This window comes from Schistocerca piceifrons, chromosome 1, assembly GCF_021461385.2.
Source record: "Schistocerca piceifrons isolate TAMUIC-IGC-003096 chromosome 1, iqSchPice1.1, whole genome shotgun sequence".
Taxonomy (NCBI): domain Eukaryota; kingdom Metazoa; phylum Arthropoda; class Insecta; order Orthoptera; family Acrididae; genus Schistocerca; species Schistocerca piceifrons.
In genome coordinates, this window is record NC_060138.1 from 1221409979 (window position 1) to 1221430767 (window position 20789).

At 42.9% G+C, this 20789-nt stretch overlaps 1 protein-coding gene and 1 pseudogene across 1 annotated transcript in view; one reads left to right on the forward strand and one right to left on the reverse strand.

The window, feature by feature from the left end:
* LOC124779545 (Down syndrome cell adhesion molecule-like protein Dscam2) overlaps positions 1–20789 on the reverse strand; it is a 291097-nt gene that overhangs the window by 204760 nt on the left and 65548 nt on the right. Inside the window, exon 4 of the mRNA XM_047253718.1 lies at positions 20528–20759. Within this exon, the coding sequence (XP_047109674.1) occupies positions 20528–20759 (232 nt within the window). The remainder of the gene's footprint in view (positions 1–20527; positions 20760–20789) is intronic.
* LOC124722593 lies at positions 4068–4185 on the forward strand (annotated as a pseudogene).

The following is a 20789-nucleotide window of genomic DNA, read 5'->3' on the forward strand; positions in this document are numbered from 1 at the left end:
AAAGTAAGAGCATATGGACCATCAGACCAATTGTTTGGTTCGATTGAAGAGTTCCTAGTTACCGAAACGCAGCATGTCATTCTCAATGGGGAGAAGTTTTCCGAATTGTGATTTCAAGTGTGCCGCAGGGGAGTGTCGTAGGACCCTTGCCATTTACAGTATATATAAATGACCTTGTGGATAACATCGGAAGTTCACCGAGGCTTTTTGCGGATGATGCTGTAGTGTATCGAGAGGTTTTAACAATGGAAAATTGTACTGAAATGCAGGAGGATCTGCACCGAATTGACGCATGGTGCAGGGAATGGCAATTGACTCTCAATGTAGACAAGTGAAATGTGCTGCGAATACATAGAAAGAAAGATCCTTTATCATTTAGCTACAATATAGCAGGTCAGCAACTGGAAGCAGCTAATTCCATATATTATCTGGGAGTAGGCATTAGGAGTGATTTAAAATGGAATGATCATATAACGTTGATCGTCGGTAAAGCAGATGCCAGACTGAGATTCAGTGGAAGAATCCTAAGGAAATGCAATGCGAAGACAAAGGAAGTAGGTTACACTACACTTGTTCGCCCACTGCTTGAATACTGCTCAGCAGTGTGGGAGCCGTACCAGATAGGGTTGATAGAAGAGACAGAGAAGATCCAACGGAGAGCAGCGCGCTTCGTTAGAGGATCATTTAGTAATCGAGAAAGCGTTACGGAGATGATAGATAAACTCCTGTGGAAGACTCTGCAGGAGAGACGCTTAGTACCTGGGTACGGGCTTTTGTTGAAGTTTCGAGAACATACCTTCACCGAAGAGTCAAGCAGTATATTGCTCCCTCCTATGTATATCTCGCGAAGACACCATGAGGATAAAACCAGAGAGATTAGAGCCCACACAGAGGCATCCCGACAATCTTTCTTTCCACGAACAATACGAGACTGAAATAGAATGGAGAACCGATAGAGGTACTCAAAGTACTCTCCACCACACACCGCCAGGTGGCTTGCGGAGTATGGATGTAGATGTAGAACAGTGTTACGTGCCCTCAGTCCGCAATACACGGTGGACAGGTCTGCCGTATCATCAAAGACATTAGCTGCCGATCACAAATATTGCGCCACCACCTGTCCTCCTCTTTTCGTACAAATAAATGCTGGTGGTGGAAGTGATTCTAAGCGGCTTCCTTACATGTCGAATACCACCTCAGAAACCTGCGTTGGACGTACGCACGCTGGTTAAACGGTAGGAAATACGACGTTACGCATGGAATTAAGGACCAAGTCACAAATCACACTGTTCTTTTGCGTTGCAAGACTATTACAGACGAAGAGGGAAAAACGTTATTTCATTGGAGATATAACCCACAACACACAACCTTCCATTGTTTAATGCCCCCACTTCGTTAGCCGCACGAATTGGTTCCTGCCATGTAATACAGGTAGCAGTAATCCTGGGAAGCACATCAAAATACTTATCCTTCCTCATAGTATGTGTCATCTAGTACAATATTTCTGCGTTGCTAATGGCAACAGTTCAGTCACTGCTGAGGTGTGCTTGTGGTGCAGGTACGTTTTGTACTTTTGCACTTTTTCTCTTATGGGCGTACTTTATATTTTCTATCTAATGCAAACACAATTTTCAATCTCAACAACACTGATTGTAATATTAGGAAACAACTTATCCTGAAACTTCTCGATCTTGATTTGCTGGAAGAAAATTTAAAACCATTAGCGTTACTCCAAACACTTCTCAAGGAGTGTCTGTTCTTCCTCACCAAATATAGGCATGATAAAGCAGAGGGCCAGGAATCTGAAGCATCTGGAAATACAAAACCTAACAAAAAATTGAAGCACCCAGAAGGGAAGGAGGAAAAGAAAGTTGACAGGTCGAGAAGGCATGTTATGTTATTTCACTGATTACAAAATCGAGCTAAATTTACAAAGAACGTGTCTGAATGAGCACACTTGTTTGTACGTCGTTGCAGCCCCTCTGATTTGGTTGTGTGCAATGATTCAGTTGGAGAAAGTGCCTCGAATCCGTTATATCCTCTCCTGAGGCAAGATGGCCCACAAACGGTATAACTGATCCTTGACAACCGGAATACTGGCACACAGCACTGCTGGCGTCTGAGCTGGTCCCCGGCGTGTTGTACCGGAGACACGTCTGAGGACCTTGCTGCCCACAGAAGCACTTCGACATCCCTCAGGCAGTTCACTGAGACACGTGCCACGTGCGGACAGTATTGTCCCGTTGAAAAATAGCACCAAGAAACTCTCGCATGAGAGAAACACATGAGCACACAGGTTGACCGTGATGCACCGTCGAACTGTCAGACTTCCCTTCATCACTAAGAGCCATGACCTCGAACGGATGGCTCCACACAGCATAACGCCAGGACTGAATAGCTGTACCTCTCCAAGAACAAGACCTCTCCACAGATTGCGACCTTACTCGCGGACGCTGGTCATGGCTGAACACAATGCGACGCCATCTGTCCCTCTGCCATTCGTGATTCCCGGTCGCGACATCACTAAAACTCTGCTGTTTGTGTTGTGCAGTCTGCGCTTGGGACCGTAATTCCCTAGTCTGGCTACTGTCAGTCTTCCACCGCTGGTGTGGGATGGTACAGAACCTTGCAGGGAGTCCATTACCCGTTCTCGGATGGCAGTCGCATAAGTGAAGGGATTACGATGTGTTTCGTGCACATTACGGCGATCTTCCCTCGTGATGGTTAGACGTGGTCTACCGGAATCTTGACGACTAGTACGCCTGCCCTCACACTCCAGCATCAGTCCTCTGTTACATCCGAACGCTCCACAGACATGGTTACTGCACAATTCGACCAGTTGGCCAGGTGGAGACCCATAAGGAGGCCCGTTTCAGACTCTCTCAGGTGTTGATAACGCTGTCTCACACTGCATTAGCCTGTCCTTCACAGTGATCACTTAACATCTTACCCTCTTCACGCCCATTATATACGCTACCAGAGCTGGGAACAACACTAAACACCAACAACAGGTGGCCGCTCTACATGTTACAGAGAGTTGCAACTAATCAGTTGCATACGCGCCGACCATGTGTACCTGTACGAAATTACACTGAAATTCCACCAAGTCTTCTGGGTGCTTTGCCTTTTTCGTCAGGCAGTGTAGTTACATTCATAAAAACAATAAAATAGCATCTTCGTTAAAATACACATACAAACGTAAATTTTTTCCAAGTAAAAAAATTCCCGGTAAAAATGGCCAAATACTTAAACCGTTAATTATGATGTGAGGCCGCTGGGCTTCCACCGATAGAAATTTCGAAGGAGTGTCAACCAATGTGCTGGGCAACTATTGTTCTTTTTTTAGCATTTGTTATGTTGGACATGTCTACGACACCATTATCAATTATAAAGCTGAGGGCCTGTTGAAGAAATATTTTTTATTTATTTGACTGATTTTGTCACTAAAATTAGTACGCTTTGATGTATAATACGTATAAAATTGTGTGTCACACGCAGTAGAACTTATTGTTCTTAGAGTACATTCTAATTTGTATGATGGATAACATCAAAACAAGAGGATAATGCAATACTGAAGTAACTGGAGTGAACCATAGAACTTAGCAGCGATGTGGGTGACTACGAAGATTCCAAAAACTTTAAAGCATACTAAACTGAAAATAGTCAGCTGACACAAAAGTAGAGGATCGACTCCCCATGTGACTAATTTTCAAAAAGAGACTGGGAAGAAATTCGACGGCCTCCACCGTTCAATGAGGCACGAAAATACAGTTTGTTTCTGATTTACTTCTTGCACTAGACGAATACCATTGTAGTCTTCAATCTGAAAACTGGCTTGATGCAGCTCTACATGATAACCGATCTTCTGCAATATTTGTGCCTGTTTACCGTATTCTACTCTTGTTCTTTCTCTACAGTTTTCACCTTATATTTCCCTTCATTACCAAACTAATATTCCTTTTGTTCTCAGGCACTGCAGCCAGGCGACTACCGCGAGATTTGGTTTTCTCATAAAGATAAGCCATTTTACATTATAATAACATTTAATTTAGTACTGATTACGTGTTGGCAACGGCCTTGCCGCAATGCATACACCGGTTCCCGTAAGATCACCGCCGTTAAGCACTGTCGGCCGCGGTCGGCACTTGGATGGGTGACCATTCAGGACGCCATGCGCTGTTGCCATTTTTCGGGGTCACTCAGCCTCGTGATGCCAACTGAGGAGCTACTCGACCGAATGGTAGCGGCTTCGGTCAAGAATACCATCTTACGACCGGGAGAGCGGTGTGCTGACCCCACGCCCCTCCTAGCCGCATTCTCCACCGAGGATGACATGGCGGTCGGATGGTCCCGGTAGGCCACTCGTGGCCTGAAGATGGAGTGCTACTGATTACGTGGTAAATAGGTGTATTAGTGTGCTTTTTAAGCGCACCATTAAAGGTTTCATTTTTCTTTACGTAATATAGCAGAAAACGCGAAAACATCGTACAGCCTGTTTACGTTTTGCCGTCTGGTTATAGTCCTATTTTCTGTTTACGTTTTGCCGTAGCAAATCTATAGAATTTCGTTTAATTGTTCTTTGCTCTCTCCAGAAATTTAATTGCAGCGTGCCTCTTCATTTCTGATCTGAGGCTTTCCCGGCGAATGTGCTGTATCCAAGGTTCCCGGGTTTCCAGCCGGATCCGATCGTCGAATTTCCACGATATTTCGGTGAATAACCGTTCCGCCATCATCAGTTGGTGGTGATGGAATGATCTGTCTGCGCTGTGTCCGTGGTATTTATGTCCGCGGGGTCCCGAGTCGTACCCTAGCGCGGGCGGCCGGCGGGGCGCCGCGTGGTGGGAGGGGTGGGGGTAGCTGCAGCCACGCCCGGTGGTAGGCGCAGTCCATCCCTGTCCGCCGTGGCGGAAGGATCTCGCGTCCGCTCGCGCCGTTGCTCTTTGATGGTGTTTAATAATGGTTTCCAGGCGTTGCTAAGTTGAAACTCGGTGTCCCTGTTGATGAGGTTATCTGTTACTCGAATTTCTATGGCGTCCTTGTAGATACTGTCCCAGTAGGCACTTGTGGCCGTCAGGATTTTTGTCTCTTCGAATTTCGCTGTGTGTCCGGTTTCAATGCAGTGTTCTGCTAGGGCCGAATGGCTGGGTTGGCGTAAGCGGGTGTGACGTCCGTGTTCCTTGCATCGGTCCTCGACCGTGCGAACCGTTTACCCGATATAGGATTTGCCACAGCCGCACGTGATTTTGTATACGCCCGCTTTCTTAAGGCCTACGTCATCTTTTGCCGTTCCTAGTAGGTCACGAATCTTTGCTGGTGGCCAACCTGTTCATGGAGAGTTTCGAAGAGGAAGCACTGGAAGCCGTCAAAAATAGGGAGACTCTTAAGGCGACACGAGATTGACACAGTCTTCGGGCCACCAGCGAAATTCGAAGAGAGAAAAATCCTGACGGCCACAAGTGCCTACTGGGACAGTATCTACAAGGAGGCCATAGAAATTCGAGTAACAGATAACCTCATCAACAGGGACACCGAGTTTCAACTTAGCAAGGCCTGGAAACCATTATTAAACACCACCAAAGAGCAACGGCGCGAGCGGACGCGAGATCCTTCCGCCACGGCGGACGGGGATGGACTGCGCCTACCACCGGGCGTGGCTGCAGCTACCCCCACCCCTCCCACCACGCGGCGCCCCGCCGGCCGCCCGCGCCGGGGTACGACTCGGGACCCCGCGGACATAAATACCACGGACACAGCGCAGACAGATCATTCCATCACCACCACCTGATGATGGCGGAACGGTTATTCGCTGAAATATCGTGGAACTTCGACGATCGGATCCGGCTAGATACCCGAGAACCTTGGATACATACCACCTCTTGATTATTTAACTCCCATTTCCAGAAAGTAGCGTAAAATTTGAGTTGTTGTTTCAGAAACTTTTCACTGTTGTTTTTGTTTACATGCAGTTGCGTGTAGGCCAATTTTGTGGAATCATGTTTTCATGTTTATCTGTAATTTAACTGACTTATTCTTAATAAACCGTTACGTTTATCATGAGTGAAAACTGCTTGACTTACTGTACAATTGTTAGTTCGGGGTTTTGGTGTGACGGGTGCTGTAGTTGTTTCCATGTGGGCGACTGTAGTGCCGTGGGAGTAGGGGAAGTAAATGAGAAGCGTCAGTGGTTTTGTAGATATGTAGTAGAGATGGGAAGATACTAGAATAGGAGGGGAATATTCCCGCCCTTAATGACAAGTTAGACAAGACCAGGGGAGATCTTGACAGGTTAAGGAGGGAGAAAGGTAAAGAGAGATGGGAAGTGGCAACAGCCAACAGGAGGAACAGGCCTAGAATTAAGTCTGACAGCTTCGTGGTGAATGTGGAAAATAGATTTGACCTGTTTCTTCAGTTAGAAGCTGGTGAGCCTCAAGCAGTTGCAAATGTAGATAGAGCACAACAAACTTTCAGCAGCAAATTGAAAAGTAAGAATGTAGGGAAGTCAGTAAAGAGGAAGAAAGTGTTGTTATTAGGTAGTTTCCATGGAAGAGGTGTTGTCCAACTTTTGCAGGATGAACTAGGATCAGAATTCCACGTCACCAATTTCATGAAACCTAGTGCTGGTCTTGAGTAGGTGACAGATAATTTAGGATCACTTTGTAAAGATTTCACTAAGGAAGACACCATGGTTATAGTGGGTGGGCGAGGTAATAGTATTGTCAGAGATCCTGGGTACAGTATAGAGTGTGACCTGGCAAAGATTGCACCAGCATCGAAGCATACTACTGTTGAGTTTGTATCTGTTCTTATGCACCATGACCAACGCCATTTGAACTCTTCTGTCAGGAGTTAAAACGGCTGCTTATGTCGGATGCAGGATCACACACTGGTGTGGTGCAACTTCTGCACCATTTCTATGCAGTAATGTGTTCATTGTAAATAAGGATTATAGTAGTTCTATTACATGTTTATTACTTTATAAATAATAAAAAATTTCAAATTTTAAATTCAGTGCATTAATGCGATCTTAGTAAATGAGTCCCCCTATGAACCATGGACCTTGCCGTTGGTGGGGAGGCTTGCGTGCCTCAGCGATACAGATGGCCGTACCGTAGGTGCAACCACAACGGAGGGGTATCTGTTGAGAGGCCAGACAAACATGTGGTTCCTGAAGAGGGGCAGCAGCCTTTTCAGTAGTTGCAGGGGCAACAGTCTGGATGATTGACTGATCTGGCCTTGTAACATTAACCAAAACGGCCTTGCTGTGCTGGTACTGCGAACGGCTGAAAGCAAGGGGAAACTACAGCCGTAATTTTTCCCGAGGACATGCAGCTTTACTGTATGATTAAATGATGATGGCGTCCTCTTGGGTAAAATATTCCGGAGGTAAAATAGTCCCCCATTCGGATCTCCGGGCGGGGACTACTCAAGAGGACGTCGTTATCAGGAGAAAGAAAACTGGCGTTCTACGGATCGGAGCGTGGAATGTCAGATCCCTTAATCGGGCAGGTAGGTTAGAAAATTTAAAAAGGGAAATAGATAGGTTAAAGTTAGATATAGTGGGAATTAGTGAAGTTCGGTGGCAGGAGGAACAAGACTTTTGGTCAGGTGATTGCAGGGTTATAAATACAAAATCAAATAGGGGTAATGCAGGAGTAGGTTTAATAACGAATAAAAAAATAGGAGTGCGGGTTAGCTACTACAAACAGCATAGTGAACGCATTATTGTGGCCAAGATAGACACAAAGCCCATGCCTACTACAGTAGTACAAGTTTATATGCCAACTAGCTCTGCAGATGATGAAGAAATTGATGAAATGTATGACGAGATAAAAGAAATTATTCAGGTAGTGACGGGAGACGAAAATTTAATAGTCATGGGTGACTGGAATTCGTCAGTAGGAAAAGGGAGAGAAGGAAACATAGTAGGTGAATATGGATTGGGGGGAAGAAATGAAAGAGGGAGCCGCCTTGTAGAATTTTGCACAGAGCATAATCATAGCTAACACCTGGTTCAAGAATCATAAAAGAAGATTGTATACCTGGAAGAATCCTGGAGATACTAGTAGGTATCAGATAGATTATATAATGGTAAGACAGAGATTTAGGAGCCAGGTTTTAAACTGTAAGACATTTCCAGGGGCAGATGTGGATTCTGACCACAATCTATTGGTTATGAACTGCAGATTGAAACTGAAGAAACAGCAAAAAGGTGGGAATTTAAGGAGATGGGACCTGGATAAACTGAAAGAACCAGAGGTTGTACAGAGTTTCAGGGAGAGCATAAGGGAACAATTGACAGGAATGGGGGAAAGAAACACAGTAGAAGAGGAATGGGTATGTCTGAGGGATGAAGTAGTGAAGGCAGCAGAGGATCAAGTAGGTAAAAAGACGAGGGCTAATAGAAATCCTTGGGTAACAGAAGAAATATTGAATTTAATTGATGAAAGGAGAAAATATAAAAATGCAGTAAATGAAACAGGCAAAAAGGAATACAAACGTCTCAAAAATGAGATCGACAGAAAGTGCAAAATGGCTAAGCAGGGATGGCTAGAGGACAAATGTAAGGATGTAGAGGCTTGTCTCACTAGAGGTAAGATAGATACTGCCTACAGGAAAATTAAAGAGACCTTTGGAGAGAAGAGAACCACTTGTATGAATATCAAGAACTCAGATGGCAACCCAGTTCTAAGCAAAGAAGGGAAGGCAGAAAGGTGGAAGGAGTATATCGAGGGTTTATACAGGGGCGATGTACTTGAGGACAACATTATGGAAATGGAAGAGGATGTAGATGAAGATGAAATGGGAGATAAGATACTGCGTGAAGAGTTTGACAGAGCACTGAAAGACCTGAGTCGAAACAAGGCCCCGGGAGTAGACAACATTCCATTAGAACTACTGATGGCCTTGGGAGAGCCAGTCATGACAAAACTCTACAATCTGGTGAGCAAGATGTATGAGACAGGCGAAATACCCACAGACTTCAAGAAGAATATAATAATTCCAATCCCAAAGAAAGCAGGTGTTGACAGATGTGAAAATTACCGAACTATCAGTTTAATAAGTCACAGCTGCAAAATACTAACGCGAATTCTTTACAGACGAATGGAAAAACTAGTAGAAGCGGACCTCGGGGAAGATCAGTTTGGATTCCGTAGAAATGTTGGAACACGTGAGGCAATACTAACCTTACGACTTATCTTAGAAGAAAGATTAAGAAAAGGCAAACCTACGTTTCTAGCATTTGTAGACTTAGAGAAAGCTTTTGACAACGTTAACTGGAATACTCTCTTTCAAATTCAGAAGGTGGCAGGGGTAAAATACAGGGAGCGAAAGGCTATTTACAATTTGTACAGAAACCAGATGGCAGTTATAAGAGTCGAGGGGCATGAAAGGGAAGCAGTGGTTGGGAAAGGAGTGAGACAGGATTGTAGCCTGTCCCCGATGTTATTCAATCTGTATATTGAGCAAGCAGTAAAGGAAACAAAAGAAAAATTCGGAGTAGGTATTAAAATTCATGGAGAAGAAGTAAAAACTTTGAGGTTCGCCGATGACATTGTAATTCTGTCAGAGACAGCAAAGGACTTGGAAGAGCAGTTGAACGGAATGGACAGTGTCTTGAAAGGAGGATATAAGATGAACATCAACAAAAGCAAAACGAAGATAATGGAATGTAATCAAATTAAATCGGGTGATGCTGAGGGGATTAGATTAGGTAATGAGACACTTAAAAGTAGTAAAGGAGTTTTGCTATTTAGGGAGTAAAATAACTGATGATGGTCGATTTAGAGAGGATATAAAATGTAGACTAGCAATGGCAAGGAAATCGTTTCTGAAGAAGAGAAATTTGTTAACATCGAGTATAGATTTAATTGTCAGGAAGTCGTTTCTGAAAGTATTTGTATGGAGTGTAGCCATGTATGGATGTGAAACATGGACGATAACCAGTTTGGACAAGAAGAGAATAGAAGCTTTCGAAATGTGGTGCTACAGAAGAATGCTGAAGATAAGGTGGGTAGATCACGTAACTAATGAGGAGGTATTGAATAGGATTGGGGAGAAGAGAAGTTTGTGGCACAACTTGACTAGAAGAAGGGATCGGTTGGTAGGACATGTTTTGAGGCATCAAGGGATCACAAATTTAGCATTGGAGGGCAGCGTGGAGGGTAAAAATCGTAGAGGGAGACCAAGAGATCAATACACTAAGCAGATTCAGAAGGATGTAGGTTGCAGTAGGTACTGGGAGATGAAGAAGCTTGCACAGAATAGAGTAGCATGGAGAGCTGCATCAAACCAGTCTCAGGACTGAAGACCACAACAACAACAACAGTAAATGAGTATTCAATAAAAGGAAATGACGATCATTCCACTTGGAACCTTTGGAAGGTACATTAGCTTATTTCTTTTAGTTGTAAATATTTGTCATGTATTATTGTTTTTCTGACTTTTCTACACCCTAGAGGACCTGCTCACTACGGAGCAATTGGAATGATAGTAAATCTAATCTAATCTAACAGAATGAAGTTGTGGTAGAAAACACTTTTCTCCTCATTACGATTAAGGACCTTATCGTTTTTACTCCTATCTACAAAAGAATTTTCAGCATTTTTCTGTAACATCGTATTTAAAAAGCTACTGTTTTCCATAATATGAACGATACTTGCTATTTTGGAGGTGAAGCTGGTCAAATATGATATCTGATACGTGTGCCACATGTATTAGATGTAGGTAATGGGCTGTAATTAACCTACAGCATACAGTATATAAAATTAAAACAGTGCAGTTATATTTTCCACTTTTTTTTAGTTTCTCAGTGTTGGCAACCAAGGATGCCATAGCATAGTTTGTGGGGGAGGAGCTAGACCTGGGGTATGGAGCAGTTTTAGTATTTTAGATGATTGGCGACCTTTAAGTAACCATAAAAATGTTCCTGTTCCAACCCTGTTAAAAATATGCGCAATACAAACTTTTAAATTATTTTGTTGAAAGAAAAACACCTAATTATTCTAAGTTTTTCCTTAGCTAGGGTTGATGGCGCCCTCTCCATTTTCATGCCCCTGTGCATGAACATGTTGTTGACAACTAAACAGGCACATGCAGAAATGTTTCTATGGAGCTCCTTTATCCATATTTCTCTATTGCTTGAGGAGTTTTCTGTGTACACTAGTAAAGTCAACATTCGCAGAAGCCCAGGGGCCTCCTTTGCATGTCTTGAAACTTTAATCTTTTCACTTAGAAGTTCGTTCCTCCCTCCCTGCTATTCCCAGTGTGGCCCTTCTGTGACCACAGCTGGTTATGAGTCAGACCGTCTAATGTTTTACGAATTCAGCAGTCCAACAGGGCTGGGCAAAAGGGCATTGAGAAACAAAGGGAGGCCACTGCACACTCAGCCATTCAGCCGAACGGCCGGCGGTCTTCGCGCCCCTGTAGGGCAGCCGTACGTGGTGTTGCAGGGTGTGCCTCGGTGGCGTCCATTCCCTGCGCCGGCGCTGTTGGCAGCCCTGCATTATGCATGGCTGCCGGGGCCGTCTAGCTTCCGCTTCCGGCGTGTGATGAATGTGGCGCTAGTGTCGCGCTCACCAGCTCACCGCTACACAGTGCCCGGTGCCCGCGTGGACCGAGAGGAGGGGACCATACAACAGCGGAATTATTATCGTACAATAAAGTCTGACTTATACATCATCTAGAACAAAAAGCAGGCGCAGATTTACTGTGATGATCGATGGAAAATGTGTTATTACAAGTTACTTTTATGTTTTCTGCCGTTACTTTGTTAGTTCTGTATTATTACTATTACTCATATTATTATTAATATCTTCTTGGAGATGTAGCCGATCTATGCAAGTAAGTAAATAAAAGGCTGTTTGTTTTTATGCCATATGCATTTAGCTTTTTTTACTTTTGAAGCGTCCTCACTGGCATACAGCAGCGCATCAGCAATCATAAGTATCGAAATAATTATGAAAAATCCGCCTCAATTGCACAAACTATCTGGTGTTTACCTAAGTTTCAGTGTGGGTAACCACGCCTTCTTCAGAGCAAATAAAAAACAGCTTGCCTAAATAGGCATAGTCAAAGGCTAAAATCAACACCTACAGCGGCAAGACCCCATAAAATTTTTTTACAAATACACGATACATATGTACCAAGTCAACAATAGCCTTTGACTATGCCTATTTAGGCAAGCTGTTTTATATTTGTTCCGAAGAAGGCGTGGTTACCCACACTGAAACCTAGGTAAACAGCAGGTAGTTTGTGCAATCGAGGCGGATTTTTCATAATTATTTCCACTGAGGATGCTATGTAAATAAAAAAAGTAAATCGCATACGGGATATAAGGCAGCCCTTTACTTAGATGGACAACATTTACCACATTTTCTAGAAGATATTATTAACATTAAAATGCTGAGTCTAGTTCGCTAATACTTTTTCATCCATCCCAAGTGACAAATTCCAGATGCTGGTCATCATCAGTTCGTCTTCACACTAACTATCTAATACGCAGTGTGTAATCACAATTGCACATTACGTAAGATGTAGGTGGCAACAGACAAGAGCTCATTTCAACTTCTGTGAGCTGTAACTGTGAGAAGATACTTCATACCAGATGATTTGCACCAAGATGTCTTGATAATGAGCAGCGGTGACTCGTGAGTATGTTGTTGTTGTTGTGGTCTTCAGTCCTGAGACTGGTTTGATGCAACTCTCCATGCTACTCTATCCTGTGCAAGATGCTTCATCTCCCACTACGTACTGCATCCTTCATCCTTCTGAATCTGCTTAGTGTATTCATCTCTTGGTCTCCCTCCACGATTCTTACCCTCCACGCTGCCCTCCAATAGTAAATTGGTGATCCCTTGATGCTTCAGAACATGTCCTACCAGCCGATCCATCGTGAGTATACATTCTGGGTATTCACAAATTTTTAGATTCAGATTAATTTGAGAGTGTGTAATTAATAGCATAACAGTTATGCTTATCAACAAGTTTATACTACTGCAACCACTGCCAACAATAACAACAACGGTAATAATAACAATAGTAATAATAATATGATGCATAACTTATCTGATAAAAGAACGAATTGTTTTTGTGCAGTTTTGTTGTTTTGTCCACAACTGAGTACACTTCAGAGCAACAACGAAATAATATGTAAGCTTCTGCAACTCTCAATTTCGCATTTTAGCATAAGTGGGAGTTTTCGTGTTTTCCCGTTTTCTCTGACTGATGTAAAAGGTCCTTAACAGATGTATTAGTTCGCAAATTTACTTCCAGGCTGAAAACTGATATTCTTACGCTGCTCCCACACAACAACTTGTGCTAGGTGTACACTTCCTTATTAAATGTTCGCTTGCAGTCACGCTTCTTAGATTTCGTGACTCTTTCATTCAAAGGATCTGTTCCCAGAGGCCCTGGTCCCTTTGCGCTAACTTTTCCTGATAATTTACTTTTCTATTCCCAGAATGAGATTTTCACTCCGCATTGCAGTGTTCTCTGACATGGAATTTTTTGGCAGATAAAAGCTCTGTACCGGACCGAACATGAACTTGAGACTTTGCGTTTCGCGCGCAAGTGCTCTGAGCTACCCAAGCACGACTCACGAGCCGTCCTCACAGCTTTACTTTTCTGTTAGCATTTAAAATAGATTCAACGTAGTTCATATTTATACTGCACACCAAAGCCGATTCCCGCAAACTTAACAACCAACTCCGAACAGGAAGTGCCGTTTGAGGAAATCATTAAACTGAAGTAGTTGTGTCTACCAACATGATAACTTGACTAGAATGCAAGTGAGACACTGAGATCCGTAATCCCACATGTAAATGAATATCAACTGAACAAGTGATACGGCTTTTTTGAATCTTCATATGTATGACGTGGGCCTACAGCAAAGATAAATCTGACTGACCACAAGATCAACAGATTTGAGAAATATGAATAATAGGAACAATCTTACAAGTGTCCGTGATGTGCTTTATGCCGTTATGATTCTCAGCGCCTCAAATGGATTATTGTATGATAAAATTCATAACTCAGTATACCATAACTAACTCAGATACCCACAAATAGATTTACTGTCAGTACAACTTAAACATATACTGACTCCGTTCTAATTTTACCACAGTATATAGTGAGTCAATTAGCATATGCGAGGAGTATGTTATCATCAAGCAGAATTTATGCCGACTGAAATGGCTCTGAGCACTATGGGACTTAACATCTGAGGTCGTCAGTCCCCTAGAACTTAGAACTACTTAAACCTAACTAACCTAAGGACATCACACACATCGATGCCCGAGGCAGGATTCGAACCTGCGACCGTAGCAGTCGCGTGGTTCCGGACTGAAGCGCCTAGAACCGCTCGGCCACCTCGGCCGGCATGCCGAATCATCATCATCAGTTTTCTGCTATATTAGCAGGTCCTGTGCCTCTCCATTTTCTGCGATCCATTGCTTCCTTCTTAAGGCTGCTGTATGTTGTACCGTCCATCATGTCATCCAGTATCTGGAATCTCTTCCTTCCTCGCTTCCTTTTCCCTTCTACATAACCTTCTAAAACTGTTTTTATCAGTCCGTCATTCTTTCTTAATATATGCCCAATCCAATTTCTTTTTCTTCTCTTTATTATATCTAGTAACTGTCTTTTCTCTCCCACTCTTCTCAGTACCTCTTCATTTTTTACTCTGTCCATCCAACTTATTATTCTTTCCCTCTTCCGCCATGTCCAGATCTCAAAAACCTCCAGCCTTTCTCTGTCTTTTTTCCTCATAGTCCATGTTTCAGCGCCATATAGAAGAACACTCCATACAAGATATTTTATGAGTCTCTTTCTGAGTTCTCTGTCCAGACCGCTGCAGACGATTCTCCTTTTCTTATAAAACGCCTCTTTTGCCATTGCTATCCTTGTTTTAATTTCTGTGGTGCACTTGCAGTCGGTGTCTATCCCGCTTCCAAGATACTTAAAATTTTGCACCTGTTCTAGTGTTTCTCCATTCAGCACAATTTTTATTTCCTTATTTCCTCCTATTGCCAATACTTTTGTTTTATTTGTGTTAATTTTCATTCCATATTTTTTTCCGTTAGTTGCAATGTTGTCCACCAAATCCTGTAATTCTTTTTCCCCTGTGGCTAGAAGGACCAGGTCATCAGCAAATCTCAAGCACCATACTCTTCTTCCTCCAATTTCTACTCCTTTGTCATCTAATGAGCATTGGTCAATCATATTTTCCAAGTACAGGTTGAAAAGAGTAGGTGATAAACAGCATCCTTGCCTTACTCCTTTCCCTAGTCTGATCCAGTTTGTACTTTCTCCTCTCACTTTAACTGAAACTTTTTGATTAAGGTACAATGAGTTTATAAGTCTACTGGTTTTCCAGTCCACTCTCTTTTCCCTCATAATAGTCACCAGCTTGTCCCAAACCACATTGTCAAATGCCTTTTCTAAATCGATGAAGCACATATATAGGTCTCTTCCTTTTTCAATAAACCTTTCTCCCAAGATTCGTAGGAGCCCTATTGCATCTATGGTGCCCGTATTCCGTCTAAAGCCAAACTGCTCCTCGCCGAGATTCTCCTCTATTACTTTCTCAAGTCTTTTATTGGTTATTCTTAACATCACTTTGGCTGCATGTGAAATGAGGCTGATTGTCCTGTGCTCGCTGCATTTCTTGGTTCCTTGTTTTTTCGGTAATGGAATCATTACTGTTGTCAAAAAGTCCTCAGGCCATTCACCACTGTCATATATTTTATTACATAACCTCAATATTTCTCTTATTCCATTCTGGTTCAAGCATTTTAGTATTTTTCCCGGTATTGTATCTGTACCTACTGCTTTGCCATTTCTCATTGCAGCAATGGCAGACTTTACTTCTTCCATTATGATGGTCGGTCCTTTCTCTTCATCTCTTACACTGTTGTGTGATTCAAGTTCCAGAGTTTCTGGTTTGCTATTTGTGTCATATAGCTCTTTTATATATTCTTCCCATCTCTGGAGGACATCGTCACGATCTTTGTACACTACCTCTTCGTCTTTACTCAAAATTTCCATAGTAGCACTTCCTGCTCTGTTTTGTTCCCATGTCATAGTCTTTACTCTGTTGTATAGTAAGTCGTATCTTCCCTTTCTGTCCAGTTCTTCAGTTTCATCACATTCCTCACATGCCGACTAAACAGGGATAAAAGTTTGGCATAGTGTGCTAACACCTAGAGGCATGGACGTAAACTTCTAGTTGAGTGGCAATGGCTCACATCGTGAACCGTGAACATTGTTGATCGAATCCACGTTGTTGATCGAATCCATTTGTATTCGGCCCGTAAGGGGATTAAGTCAAGCGAGTTGCGCATGCGCAAATGCTCTTTAAAACGTGCACAACTGACGCTGTGCTCGTGACCCTGATGCCAAGTTTTGCGTACTCTAAAGGAGCAGTAGCGCGGTAGATTTAATAGCTGTACCTTTTATACTGAAGCGTCCATGTTAACAGCATTCAAAGAAAAATAGCCAATAAATCGGCAAGGTGTGCAAAGTTACAGTGCTCACTTGCTCTTGTGCTCTTACACAGCAGCCTCCACTGATGATGAGCAATGTCTGAAAGCAGCTATTTGTGAATTTGCTCTATCTTGATTGGACATTGGAATAAAATATTACTTCATCGAGAAATATACTACGTACAGATTTTATAGCAATGAGGGCTGGTAACTCCTCAGGGTTCAGCTGCATGTATAGGAGAGGTTTCTTCATTCAAACCCACTTGCCGCACAATTTCTTTGTGAAGTGTGAGTATTGTGTTTTAAGTCTAACTGTTTGCTGTAGGTCATTACAGTGAATGCAACCAAAATGAGGGTAGAGTTTGTCAGTGATGACAGGTAAAGAGAAAAGGAGGAGGCTAATTTTTTTTTACATGCACGTAGTCTACTGTTGTCAAATTGCACTAGCAAATATGAGTAGATTAATGTCCTAATCTGAAATTGCGACATATCTTCGTCCCATGACACAGTCCAGAGGGGCTGTGGTTTAATGAATGACATTAGTGGATGATCTTGCAATCAGGAAATGCACACCACTGCTTCTTCATTGGTTACTGGTGATGTTATCACGCAAATTGAGATAATATTTATATATACAGCAATATAACATATGACTATAAAAATTATTTCATGTGATAATGGCGAAAGTTGCGGTATTCTGATCAGGCCATATCTTGGCACTTGAGAATCACAGCAGAAACTGTTCGTGACTTGCACTGCATACGCGAAATTGTCTGTGATGCACAGAATTGTATGAATTATTTGTAATAATTATTTGATTGGTTGGTTTGGGGAAGGAGACCAGACAGCGAGGTCATCGGTCTCATCGGATTAGGGAAGGACAGGGAAGGAAGTCGGCCGTGCCCTTTGAAAGGAACCATCCCGGCACTTGCCTGGAGCGATTTAGGGAAATCACGGAAAACCTAACTCAGGATGGCCGGACGCGGGAGTGAACCGTCGTCCTCCCGAATGCGAGTCCAGTGTGCTAACCACTGCACCACCTCGCTCGGTAATTATTTGATGATCAACATAATATTATCTGCAATTTTGCAGATCAGTTTTTCTATTTTCATTTCTACAATTAATTTTTGTGTTAAAAATTTCCATGAAAGATCAACGTAGGTGTGCTATGTGTCCGAAATGCACCGGCATTCCAATGATTATTTTGTTTATGAACCATTTACAAAACCATATTGCAAAACAGGCACAACAGCATTTGCATGGCCAGTCCCAATGAGCATTACACTGCAGACAAGGATGTGAAGAGACATGCATATGGTTGAACACTGTAGAAAATCGAGTTAAGAGTGGGTTACTGTACGTAGGCATTGTTCAGTCAAGTATAGCTCCCCCTCGCTCTCTCCTTTCCTCGCCTCACTGCGCCATTACAATGGTTACCCCACCCCCAACCGCGAGTGCATGTTGTATTAGCTTTGTAGTGAAAAATAGGAGTTGAAGGAAATGAAGGGTTTGAAATTTCGTGCCTTAGAAAATTGTTACAAAACAAAAGAACAAACAAAATATCAGAAAGAACACTGGAAAGTTTGTTGAAGTTTTCCCACAAAAATTATCGCACCTTACATCTTCACCATTTCCCGTAATTTAACTCAGAACTTTCCAGTTGCTTTCAAGGCGAGTCGACGCCTGTAACTGATTCACGTTGACCTGCCTGGAAAATTCAATTAGTGTTCATGAAACTCCTTGCATTTTTGTAGAAGTTCTCCCATTATTGGTGGCGTATCTTTTATTTACATTGGTTTTGCTATATTTGTAACATTTTCTGCTTTTCATGAAACATCTACTTTTTGTACAATGAACAAAAAATATGTAGCATTATAGGTAGGCCTACACCAGTCTGTAGAAGCACGCCACCTACTTCGTCTATTTGTAATGATGTAAAGGCGCCAATACAGTCCGCCTGCAGCACTTCTAAATCGTGACGTGTACACTCGTTTTCGATGAAAAGGAGAGCCGATTTGGCGGAAATTCAACAGCGCTAGCTTTCCGTAGAATGGACGCAGCCGCCACGCCGCCAGGGTAAATACAATTAGGCTTCGGTGGAAAGCAGCGATTCAGAATCGCATACACTGCAGTAATACTGACACAACTTGTCTCAACTTGTATCATTATCACTACGTACACCTGACTAATGATATCTCTAACAGAAAAATCAGACGCAAAAAAAGGTAACGAGAAAATACGTTATGTTTTAAGCAATGGGCTAAAAGAAATACATGTTTTGTAAATAAAACCGCTTATTCTTGCTGCAACTGTAATTTATTTCTCCCAGACGCGTTTCGCTTTTTTTTTTTATTCTAAGTCATCTTCAGTGGTATCTAGAACGACACAGTTTTGTTTTGATATGTATTATTTTTAGCTTATTAAATCGTTCACGTAGCGTTTTTTAAGTAAATAACTAATTATCTACAGTTTGTCGGCATATGTTTTTCCTCTCATCTGGGCTAGAGGTAGCACAACCACTTCATTTCCGAGACATAAGCATAGTTCTACATTACGAATTTTTTCTTTCGCACTGTTCACCACGCTTATTTTTATGCTGCATCGTTACTCCTTTGCCATTAGTTATAGATATTTTTTCGAAACTGTGCTTTTAATGGTGTAAATGTTTTGAGTACATCATGTGTTTCCCCTTGTTTGGTTTGTTTACCTGCATGTTGACAAACAGGAGGAAACACGAACTCACATTTTTTACGTCTTTAAACGCACAGTTCTTGAACAAATAACTATAACTAGTGGAAAAGGAGTAACAATGAACCATAAAAATAAATGTAAACATGGTGAAAAGTGTGAAAGAAAAAATTAGCAATATAAAAATATGCAAATGTTTCCGAAATGAATTCGTAGTGCGACCTCCCGACCAAATGAGAGGAAACGCAGATGCCAATGAACTGCAAGTAATTACTTATTTACTTAAAGAAACAGGAGGTGAGCGGTTTGATAACCTAAAAGTAACACATGTCAAAACAAAACTTTATTATTCTAGACCCCACTGAAGATTCCTCAGAGAAAGAAAGGCGAAACACGGCTGGCAGGAAAAAATTACAGTTGCAGCAAGAACAGCTGGTTTTATTTACAAAACAAATATTTCTATGCGTTCTGCGAAGGAAGGACATGCAGAAAAACTTGTTCAAATAAATACGTGCAAGTTATATCCACTTCATTGTAGAGGCTAATTAAATATCAGTTGTAGTTTATTATGATTGTTAAGGCTTTCGCGGCCACTTGTTGACAAACTGCCTGTTGGCTTGTGTCTCTAATTCTTCTGCCGAAGTTGTTCGACGATTTTTCTCACGTTTCGCAGGAGGGTGAAGCTTTGACGGTGCCAGCCACTCGTGCTGGCGAAACGTCTGAAAAATCGTTAAACAAACGTCTACCGAAGAATCGTAGCCACAAGCCAACAAACAGTTTGTTGAAACTTCCTGGCAGACTAAAACTGTGTGCCAGACCGAGACTCGAACTCGGGACCTTTTGCCTTGTGCGGGCAAGTGCTCTACCTACTGAGCTACCCAAACATGACTCACGCCCCGTCCTCGCAGCTTTAATTCCCCGCCAGTACCTCGTCTCCTGGTAGAGCACTTGCCCGCGAGAGGCAAAGGTCCCGAGTTCGAGTCTCGGTCTGGCACACCCTTTTAGTCTGCCAGGAAGTTTCATATCAGCGCACACTCCACTGCAGAGTGAAAATTTCATTCTGGGGACAGTTTGTTTATTACGCTTGGGGTGATGCAGTCGGTAACCGTAATTTTCAGTTAAATTTTCAATACTAAATCTGAAGATTGGGTATTAGCGGAACGGGTAACCATAATAAGGTGCGTGTGTGAAAATAACTGTAGTAAAAACAGCACCATGATCGCTGGCGCTCAGTTTGAGATGATGTCCGTCTTTGGAGGAATCATTCAGTATCTGTAAATAACGCCCCTACGGCTTGTGAGATGAAGAGTAAGCGGTGAGTGCGACACAGTTGTAGACTGCACAGTGGCGCGACTGACCTCCGAGCCGGAGCTCCGCCGACGCCTGCGCGCTGTCAGCCTCGCCGTGGGCCACGCACTGGTAGACGCCGCGGTGGGCGCGCGTCGCAGCGGCCACGTGCAGAACTAGCGGCGACAAAAGGCGAGCGCGGCCGGCGGCGAGGGGTTCCCCGTTGTGCAGCCACTCCACGCTGCCCACGGGCGAGCCGGACACCGAGCAGTTGAACGTCGCCGACTCGCCGGAGTTCACCACCTGCCGACCACAGATAAACAGAGTGCGTCA